The sequence below is a fragment of the Vitis vinifera genome, chromosome 19 (assembly GCF_030704535.1).
Source record: "Vitis vinifera cultivar Pinot Noir 40024 chromosome 19, ASM3070453v1".
In the NCBI taxonomy this organism is placed as follows: Eukaryota; Viridiplantae; Streptophyta; class Magnoliopsida; order Vitales; family Vitaceae; genus Vitis; species Vitis vinifera.
Genome location: NC_081823.1, coordinates 23,433,040 through 23,444,050, shown reverse-complemented (window position 1 = coordinate 23,444,050; position 11,011 = coordinate 23,433,040). Strand labels below are relative to the sequence as shown.

General features: G+C 31.6%; 2 protein-coding genes across 2 annotated transcripts; both read right to left on the bottom strand.

Annotated features, from left to right (window-relative positions):
• Positions 1 to 348: 348 nt before the first annotated feature.
• LOC100268026 (transcription factor JUNGBRUNNEN 1) lies at positions 349 to 2,702 on the bottom strand. Its single transcript, XM_002265763.5, has 3 exons — positions 2,434 to 2,702; positions 1,091 to 1,383; positions 349 to 1,003 (listed from the first exon to the last, which is right to left on the bottom strand). Exons 1-3 carry the CDS (start codon positions 2,603 to 2,605, stop codon positions 647 to 649), a joined length of 822 nt encoding a protein of 273 aa, XP_002265799.1. The 5' UTR covers positions 2,606 to 2,702; the 3' UTR covers positions 349 to 646.
• A 5,610-nt stretch (positions 2,703 to 8,312) lies between these two features.
• LOC100262877 (transcription factor JUNGBRUNNEN 1) lies at positions 8,313 to 10,177 on the bottom strand. The gene is made up of 3 exons (XM_002265802.5): positions 9,954 to 10,177; positions 9,033 to 9,337; positions 8,313 to 8,936 (listed from the first exon to the last, which is right to left on the bottom strand). The coding sequence occupies exons 1-3, from the start codon at positions 10,123 to 10,125 to the stop codon at positions 8,580 to 8,582; spliced, it is 834 nt and encodes a 277-aa protein (XP_002265838.2). The 5' UTR covers positions 10,126 to 10,177; the 3' UTR covers positions 8,313 to 8,579.
• Positions 10,178 to 11,011: the final 834 nt, after the last annotated feature.

Below are 11,011 nucleotides of genomic sequence, written 5' to 3'. Positions count from 1 at the left end.
AATTATATTTGGAGTCCTTGGAAACTGAATTTTGAAGGGAAATGACTCTAATTAGGCTGAAAGAAAAAAAAATCTAAAAAAAAAAAAAAACTCCCAACTAAAAAAGACAAAAAATATAGATATATGTATATGGTTTTTCTTTTTTTCTTTTTTCACTTTCTTCCTCCTTTTTCCTCTCCTATCTATTTTATGCAATTCAACAAATATAAATATAGTATACCATCTAATTATCTTATTTCCTCTATGAGAGAAAAAAAAAATTAAGGAACTTACAGATAGGCAAAATTATAATTATTGTTGACCAAGGAAATTAATTTGTAGTAAAGATGAGACATACTTGAACCAATATTTCAAGATGAAGGGCATAGTATCATTTAATGTAGTTGTATAAACAGTCAAAATAAAGCGTAAAGAAAACTTCCTATTTGATAGGGCTTCTTTTATGAATTCCATTGGACTAAATACATCGGAAGAATATTTAGGGTTTTAGGTCTTCGAATATCAGTAGGTGCTCCATCCAAAGGGAAAAAGACCTAAATGCGTAAGGGTGAGAGCCAACATAGCGCAGCAACACGCCTGTGTTGGCCCCTACTTTGAAACATACAAGTTGTATATCTTGATACCAAATTCAACTGCATATTTTTCTTTACAGATGATTTGGATCGAAAGCATGCTCCATGGCTGATACTATCTCATCCCAGTTTCCATGTGTGAAGAATTCCCTAGCCTCATTACCCAAAACACTTGAGCATGACTCTGGCTCTGAACCTACATGCAACTGATTCCTTTCTTCTACATTGTGACCATGAACAGGCTTCTTCTCATTATGAGCACCCACCGGAGCTCCAAAACTAGTGTAACCTTCCCAGTTGTCCGAATCCACATTGCATATTTTAGGTCTGGTATTCGTTGGATTGCGTTTTGCAGATGCATCTCTCCAACCCGGTCTTGCACTCCTACTTGACATATTTCTCTTCAAAATTCTACATAGTGTCCATATTTCCTGCAATCCCACAAAGGAAAACGAGTAAATAAGCAATATAGTAGAAGATTCGGTGTCCTATATATATTTCGAATTGCTCTTTCTTACAACTTCTTCATCAGCAGCCTGGGCATTTTTTTGGTCTGCTGGGAGGCGAAATTCATGCATCATCCATTCAGTTTTGGTTCCTTTTCCTGCACTTCCGCGGTAGTATACTAGTGATTTCTTGAGTCCAATGCAGCCATGGCCTTGTCCTTCAGCTGAATATATTGGCTTGTCTATGCCTGTTGCCTTCCAAAATCCAGACCCCGTGACTCTATTCGGTCTTACGCTATTCCTATACTTTCTCCCTCTTTTGCAAAAGAAGTACCACTCCTTGTCTGTAACAGTATTGTTATTTTCTGCATATTTCCAAAATATGGATGAGTCTAATAGACAGAGACACAGTTTTCTGAAAATTTACAAATGATCTATTTGAGGCTATTAGAGAGAGATGATTTCTCACAGACGCAGAAGTTGAACACGAAATGGAGAGCTACACTAAACAAAAGATGGTCTACTACCTCTTCCACAACCCTCACCAACATCATATTCTCTTTTAAAGTTAGGAAGAGGTAAAAGAAGGTAGGGCGCCAAATCCAAAACTTTTGATGTTAGATACATATAAAGGATTACGGTTTCTCTTGTTCTTTCTAAATCTTTCAAAGAAAGAAAAGAAAAAGAAAGACTAATAGCAACTATATTTGGGGATAATATAGTTCAGTAAAGTGTTTTCAATTTGTAGCTCTTTTGATAGGAACACTTTCATTAGAAAAAATTTCGGAAAAAAAATCACTTTATATTTGGGTCTATATTAAATATTAATCTTGATAGTGTTTTTGGTAATATGTTATATAATTCAAAAATAAAAAATAAAAAATTGGAAGAATCATTAACCAAATGATCATATTGAGATCACTTTAATTAGGCGATTCTCGAGATTTTTGAAAGTGAATTTCAAAAGTTCGTCAATACCTAATTTCCGTAAAGAATAGGTTTTCAACATTAAGAAGACCTTCTAACCCTCTCAAAAAAATTTCCCCAAGGGGCTCTATAGTTTCTTTGTATTGTTTGAAAGAAAATAGGTTTAAATTCAATCCATAATTAAGAACATGCATGTTCTCATGAGTCATAGGGAAATTCAGTGGTGTTCTATAAGGGCAAAAAACTCATCCAACAAAAGCTCATGAGGATGGAACAACCTCTACTTCGGAAACCTATAATTGAAACTATATATTCCATTCATTTCGACAACATACATGCCTAGAATCAATAAACTTTACCTTTTTTCCAATCAATATAAAAAGCCAGTTTGTTCAGATGTTTCCAAACCTAACAGAAGAAAACCTAAGCAAACAAAAATTGGGACCAGAAAATAAAGATAAAAAGCCAAACTAAAGAATATTGCATACTTGCAAGATCCCAGGGGTCATATTTGTAGATGTCAATCTGCTTGATGAATTCAAGACTGATTAGCTGCTTCTCGATCTTCCGACGAAGATAAAAGGAAACAAGTTCTTCATCTGTGGGATGAAACCGAAATCCAGGAAGATCATCATCCTTAACTGTATCCGTACTACTCATGATCACCTGTTGCACCTCTGCGTTTCTCTAGCTCTCTTGGGCTTTGGAGTTGGGAGGACTTCTTTTCTTTTTGTATCTGAGAGATGATGTGTTGGTCAAGTCATGTGGATTGACTCTCAGCTACTGAAGGCCAAACGTAATAGAATAAGTCGTCTTCGGCTTATCTCACCTTACGTCAAAATTATTGAACTTAGAAGAAACTAAAATATAAGATTAGGCATTATTCGGTCTCCTCATTTTCAATCCAAATCCTCCAATTGATTGAATATTATTTTTAAAAAATATAATTTATTTACATTCAAGTACTCAAACAAAATGATTCATAAGATTAGGCATTATTTGGTCTCCTCATTTTGTGAAGTTAAATGACAACAATATCTATAAGAATACTTATTTTTAAAAGGGTATAATGGTAACTCAAAAGATTCTAACTTAGAATTGTGAGTCAAACTTTACCAAGTCACTAAAGTGTATCAACATGTTTGATTAACTCTATGGAGGTATAACTAAAATAATATAAGATGATAAAAGATGTGTGGAGAATGTTAGCAAATTAATTAATACTTATCATCAGAGGAAAGTATAAATAGTACTTACATTACATTATTGCCCAAAAAAGGAAAAACAAAAGAGTCAAAAATAAGAGTGAAAGGGGCTAATTGTATCAACTAGATGTGATAAGGGCTTTCTTTAGGCACTAGGTGTATCATCATGGCAAAGTTATGTATTACAGGTTGAATATATGGCTTAGAAACATGGAACTCAAGGTGATTATCAATGCTCTTACTAATATTAAGACCAAATTTTTTATATCATTTTCTTGTTGATTTAGCATTACATTTTGTTTCAGTTTTTACTTTTAGTAATATTAAGACTAACCCTTTTTAGTATTCCATATGTATTGACTTAGTATGTTGAGTATATTTTAATTTAGGTGTTAGGTTTTTACATTTAAGCATATTTACAAAGACTAATAAATTGGTTGTGTCATTTAAAACAACATTGTTTAGGGAATGAAAGAATTTACTATGATATGTTGGAAACAATTTTTTATTTTAAATAAAATAAAATAAATGTTTTAAGTTTTATAGTCTATTTAACTTTAAAATTAAAACCCACTAAAATATTAATTTTTCTAAAACGCGGGGACACACCTTTTGGTATTGTAATTACCCATCTACGGCCGTGGGGACACGTCTTTAGGTGTTATAATTACCTATCTAAAATATTCATTTTATCTTCTTTGATGGGAAGATGAAATGGGAAACATATATAAGGGATAAGGGTTCCTAGTCAATAAGAAGTCTATATGTTTTCGTCATGACCATAAAATCTTGAAAGGACTAGTCAATAAATTCCTAATTTTTTATTTATTTATTTTGTTCTTTATTTGCTCTCATGGATTGTAAATCTAATTAATTTTTCTTTTATTATTTGTAATTTTGAGAATTGCTATCATAATAATTTTCCTTCAAATATTTTTTAGGATGAAAAAGGATTGTAAAGTGTCTTTTTTTTTTTAAATAGCTAAAATGAATTAAAAGGAAACATAATTGACACTATCTATTTTGTTTAAAAATGTTATGTAATTTTAATAGTAAAATAACATACAATTTCCAGACTTATATTATGGTCCTTGCCCACTTTCCAATTGACCTCCAAACTCCAATTCTCAAAATAATATTACAACTTATTATAATTTATTTTCTTTTCTAGAATAAGTGATGCCTCTTATTCTATATATACTAAGCAACCCTTCCAATACGATCTTTACCATCCACACCAAGTCCAAGTTGATTTATTTTCATTTTACTTTTTTGCATTTTAACTAATGAAGATCAAAAGCCTTCGAGAAGGAGTTCTTATTTGACTATTGGCTGGAAGACAAAGGTCATGATGTGCCCTAAAATAGTATAAATTAATATCTAATTACTTAAAGGAGCCGATTTTCAGGAGGCATGTGAATATATGTGCTGCAGAGTTGATAGTTTAACAAGTTTGACACTTTGAATTTAGAATTGGAGAGCCAGAATCTAGAACAAGCTGAAAGGTCCCATGTATTAGGTGTTGAAAAGGAAAAAAAATATATGTATATTAAGCAGCATCTAAGGGTCATGACTTAGACTTACCATGTTTCCATCTTTCATGTTCAGAATTTTTGGATCATTTATCTTTGTTGGGTATGTCCATCCTTTAAAATGTAAAGAAAGTTAATTTACTTTTATAAACTTAGAAATGGAAAGTAATTCTCACTTTGACTCCTACGCAAACAAGTAATAAGCGTGCTACCCATAACCAAACTTTGCTTAATTGTATCTCCCTAGGAAAAAGGAACTATATATAAATTATTGTACCCCTCATTAGTCGAGAACTTTCTAAAAATAAGTCATGATTGTTATTCACCATCAAATATTGTATGAACTTTGTTGTTGTGATGGTGATAGACTGACCCATTTAGGTTTGTCGATTGGTTTTTGATACCTTTTAAATTGAGTTTGGTTATATACCCTAGAAGGATTAGGATTCAAACAACACCTTAGTACCCTTGTGTGTGATTGTAATTGTAGTTATTACTTTGATCTTAGAAGCTGATTCAAACTATATTTTAGTAGATGCATAGTCTAATTATTATTAATATGAAGTTCTAACTTTGTTAAGATAGCCCCATTAATTTCTTCTCTTTGTTTCTTGGTCGTGATTTATTGCTCTAATTTCTCTTTCACTAACGTTAATTTTATTAAGATGTTTTGGTCATAACGTCGTGTTCTACTTGAAGCTTAGTTTTAATCATCTTTAAAATTTAAAATATATATTCAAGCTTCTTAGCCTCCTGGATTGACCATGGAAATCATTTTCTCATCCAAACCATTTAATTATTACATGAAAGAAAATTAAACTTTTGAAAGTTCTTCCACAAAGCATGCATCAATCTTACCCTTAGTGAATGGTTTTCACTTTTCAAAGCTTCAAAGCTCTCCTAAAAATGGTCAATTAAGTAACATATTTAAGTTTTGTTTTGTTTGTCATCAACCTCTTTTAACTTTACCACTCCCTTATGCATTGTTCCATACTTGAAATTATGTCTCAAAAGTAGGTGGGGTCATTTGGGCATACCAAACAAAACTTCAAAGAGAATGTTAAATGAACGTCAAAGTTGCACCTAAAAGCAATTAAAATACCAAGTATGAGGTCCTGAACAATCTCAATCAACAGAAGGAGAACCTTCATCTTGGAATATTCAATGTCAGCAAGCACACACAGGTTGACCATTTCCAACTTCATTTTTTTTACCGCTACAAGGTCACAACTTTTGTCGTCTTATCTTCAAGTTTTGGTGTAAGAGATGTGTTAGAAATATGGCTAGACTACAAATACATATCTGGAAGTCGTTAACACAGTTTGAATTTGGAGGACATGATGACAAAGCCAAGTGGACCACTGACTAAAGGGATGGAAATAGGGATCAAATCAACGTATTGAAATTTAATGAGATGAATTTAATAAACTGATAAGGAAAGATAAAGACTGATTCTACATTATTTTTTAATAATTTTAATTTTTCTCCTTTCCTTTTTCTTTTTTATGGAAAAAAATAGGATTAATTATGTATAGGCCCAACTATGCTTCCAACCATGGGGACATAAATTATTATTATTATTATTATTTTGTACTTGTACGGGGCTTGCTTTTTTTAAAGAGGCAGTTCTAAACTTTACTCATACTTCCTATATTTTAGTCTATTGTTCTTTTTTCTCCCCTTCTTTAGTCTTCCTCGAGCCCCAAACATTCTTTGGGAAAGCTTTTCAAATATTAAAAGTAATATTTGAAGGTGACATTTAAACCACTTGTAAAAGTATTAAACATAATTTTAAAAAATAAGCTTATATTTTTTTTAATATAATTTATCAACATTTTGAAAAAAATTAGAAGACTCAGCTTTTCCTCGTAAATACTGTAAGAAACAGATTTTTTTTTAATTAACACTTTTAAAAGTATTAAAATTATATTTATTCTTGATAAAAAAATATTTCTAAAATGCAATTCACAAAAATAAAATTTGAAAAAAAATTATTAATATTTTGAAAAATTAGGAAGACCCGTGCTTTTCCTCAAAAGTGATGAAAGAAATAGATTTTTATTTAATTAAAGCTTCTAAAAATATTATAATTATTTTTTTTAATAAAAATATTTTTAAAATGCAATTCAGAAAAATAAAATCCAATTTTATTAAGTCTACTTTGTTCAAAAATGCATTTAATGGGTTGCTTTCGTTCAACAGAAGTGCAAACAGTGCGGTTCAAACTTATGAGTCTCTCTGTCAGCAAGACTTTGACCAAAGACCATCATAGCAGAAAGACCGGAGACAAAAAGGAAGGAGGGAGAAGGTCAAAGTCCTCATCAAGATGCAAAGACTGTTGAACGAAGGAATTTATGCAACCTTGTATTCAAAACTTAATACTCGTGTTTATCAAATGAATTATTTCGTGTGTTTACCCAACATGGTAACAAAAGTAAGATAGAAAGTGAGGAACTGTATGTATACATATGAGCCTTTTAATATAGTAGTAACTTCATAGCTTGATTGATTAAAATTATGTACACTCGTGATGTTGAGTGCTCCATACCCTAAATTTTGGATCTTTATAACAAAAGAAAGGTATTGCAGGGGGCACTTATGGTGTCATGTTGTACAAATTAGCTAATTTGAGCACTATACTATGTAATAGAATTGACCATTGTTTAGTGATTTTGTATAGGTGTGAATTGGTAATTTGCTTTTGCTATTTATAAAAATACATGAACACAATATTGAAAAATATAGTAGAATGGAGTTTACCTATCACTCATATTTTGCTCATGTCTCAATCAAACATTCTTAACATAAAATTTCCAATTTTTCCTAAAAGTTCTTAAATAGGATTTTTTTTTTAAATAATAATATTAAAATACAGTTATTTAAAAAATAAATACAAAAATATAATATTTTTCAACACTTTTTTATTTTTTATTTTATACTAAACTCGTTTTTTCAAAAGACAAATTCGTTTTTTATACTGAATTCATTTTTTTAAGAAATGAGATTAAACGAGTTCAACTTGAAATTTGAAAGTATCGTAATTTTAGAATTATTTTTTATGTTACGATTTTTAAAAAAATACACTACTCTTACAAAAAAAAAACCCACTTAAATAATAATACTATGTGGATGAAAAATAATCCCAAAAACTAATCCAACATAGGACATTTCATAGTCCAATCAATAACAATCTAATCACCCAATAATAATAGAATGACCCATGTTAATAATAATCTAGTCGTCCATGTGAAGAATTCTAAACCATAACATAAAACATAAGGCAATGTACAATACATAAAGTCTAGCTAAAGCAAAATGCATCCATAATTAAAGGATCAAATGAATATTGAGAAATTATAAATATCAAGAAAGTCATAAAATTTATAGGGTATAATGAATATTTTATTTTTAATTTTTTAACCATAATATATGGAGTTTTTATTGAATTTTATAATAGTAAGAGAAAATAAGATGGTGTGTTTGATTATAAATGTTAACTACTTAGAATGCTACATGCCATCAAACTATTATGGACCACTTGTAGATGATGGGTCCTGTTATTTTTCATAGCTGATAAGCCTTATTAAATTGGAAAAGGAAATGGTAGGTAAAAGAAGAGTATTAGTACTCTTTTAGAGAGAAGTTAATTATTTCTTGTATTTTGAACATAATAAAATTCTATAATATAATTTTGTATAGATTGGAGTCATCTTCTGCCTTTCTTCATCATCCGGCCTTTCTGACCTAACATGAAAGAGCACTGAAACCGCCATGAACAAGGTGGCGAGCTCCTAGCATAGCTAAGCAACAAGCAACAAGCAACAAATTCTATTTTCAAACATAAAAGTTGCAGATTTTGGATGCTGAATTCAGCCAAATTCATACTAGCATAGTGATTTAAAAATAATAAGGATCAAAAGCACAGTCCATGGCTGGGACAATCTCATCCCAGTTGCCATGTACTAAGAACTCCCTAGCCTCATCACTCAAAACACTTGAGCATGACTCTGGCTCTGAAACCACATGGAACTGGTTTCTTTCATTCATATTGTGACCAACAAAAAGCTTCTTCTCGTTATCAAGAGCCTCCGGAGCTCCAAAACTTATGTAACCTTCCCAATTTTCTGAATCCATATTGCCTGTTTTAGGCCTTGAATTTGTTGGCTTGCGTTTTGCAGATGTTTCTCTCCAATCTGGTGTCGACTTTCTGTATGACACATTTCGCTTAAAAATCCGACAAAGCGTCCATATTTCCTGCAATCCCACAAAAGAAAACAAGTCAATAACCAATATAATAAAAGTTTTGGTTAGACACAATGTATGTATGTATTTTGAATTGTTTTTTCTTACAACTTCTTCATCAGCAGCCGTGGCACTGTGAGGAGTAGTATTTTTCTGGTCTGCAGGGAGACGAAACTCATGCATCATCCAATCAGTTTTGGTGCCTTTTCCTGCACTTCCACGGTAGTATACTAATGATTTCTTGAGTCCAATGCAATCATGTGCTCGTCCTTGAACAGAATATATCGGCTTGTCTATGCCTGTTGCTTTCCAAAATCCGGACCCCGTAACTCTATTGGGTCGTATGCTATTCCTATACTTTCTCCCTCTTTTGCAAAAGAAGTACCACTCCTTGTCTGTAACACTACTATTCTCTGCATATTAACAAAAGATTCATATGAGACATATGATTTCTCATCGGTATACAAGGAACTGAACATAAAATAGAGGATTGACCACAAAATGAGTACAATTGCAAGATCCAAAATTGTAATTCTCTCTTTCTAAATCTCATAAAAGAGGATCTAATTGGTATATATCCGCATAGTTCTGATCTGTTAATCACCAATATTGTTTGGGAAAAACCGACAAATAATTTAAAGCCAAATAAGATAAACCCCATGTATTCCCATTCATCAAACAACAGAGTAACCTCTTCTTATGAAGCCCTCTTAAAATGGAACTCTTAATGAACTCCTCTCAAAGCCTAAAAGGGACTGCTTACAAGTGGATTTTTAAATATGCAAGGATTTCTTTCAACATGCATGGCCTAGAATTAAGAAATAGTGGCAGCTGTATTCTTAACTGTTTTACCATTCAAATTAAAGGAACAAACCCATGAAATTTTTATGAATATGGAGCTAGTTGCTTCAGACTGTACTAGATCACCCAAACCGTAAGTCAAAAGAGAGCCTATGCTAGTAAAGAACTATCTTAAAAAGCATAAGAAAGTATGAAAAGAAAAGAAAAAATCAAACTAGAAAAACTTACTTGGAAGATCCCAGGGATCGTATTTGTAGATATCCGTCTGTTTGATGAGTTCAAAACTGATGGGCTTTTTCTCTATCTTTCTCCGAAGATAAAATGAAACGAGTTCTTCATCTGTGGGATGAAACCGAAACCCTGGAAGCACAACTTGTTCATCATCCATGGTAGCATCCATGTTTCACCTCTTTGGTTCTCTAGCTCTCTCATCCTTTCAACTTAGGAGAACCTTCTTATAATGGGAAGGGTATTCGAGATATGATATGCTGGTCAAGTCAAGACTCTGACTCTCACTTAATGAGGGCCAAACTTATTAGAATGAGTCTTCTTTGGCTTATCTGACCTTAAAATAAAATTCATTGAAGATGGATGAAAACAAAGCGGAGGGCATTGTGTGGTGGACTTCTTCCCAACCATTCAAAGCTAATTAGAATATGACATCAAATTCAGGTGGCAAAATTAGGACAATTTTGGGAAAAATGGTATAAAATTCTATTTTTAAAAAATTATGAAAATAATATAATTTATTTATATTCAAGGTACTAAAACAAAATGACTCATAAGATTTCATTTGACATTATGTTCTCTCATGATTTTGTGGACAATCATTGAATGACAACATTATTTCTAAGAATATTTTTCATAAAAGGGGTTAGAATGTAAGCTCCAGATTCTAACTTCGAATTTTGAGTCAAACTTTACCAAGTCACTTATATGACCATGTTTGATTAAACTCCCTTGAGGTATTACTAAAATAATATAAGATGATAGGATGTGGAGAACATGTGCTAATTAATTAGTACTTGCTATTCGGAAACTACTCACCTTCCCCTGGGATTAATTGTATCAATTAGATGTAATTTGGTACTAATGAATAAAGATGAAAGGGGTAATTGTATCTTGACGAGGATTGGATTTAGTATTTAAGTATATTTTATGTCCATTTTCAACTTTTATTAGTAACATTAACACCGACTTTTGGAGTATTTTCTTGTTGATTTAGAGCCTATTTCAAAGTAATTATAGAAAATGTTATTAGCCAAAAAAATGTTTTTGAAAAAAAA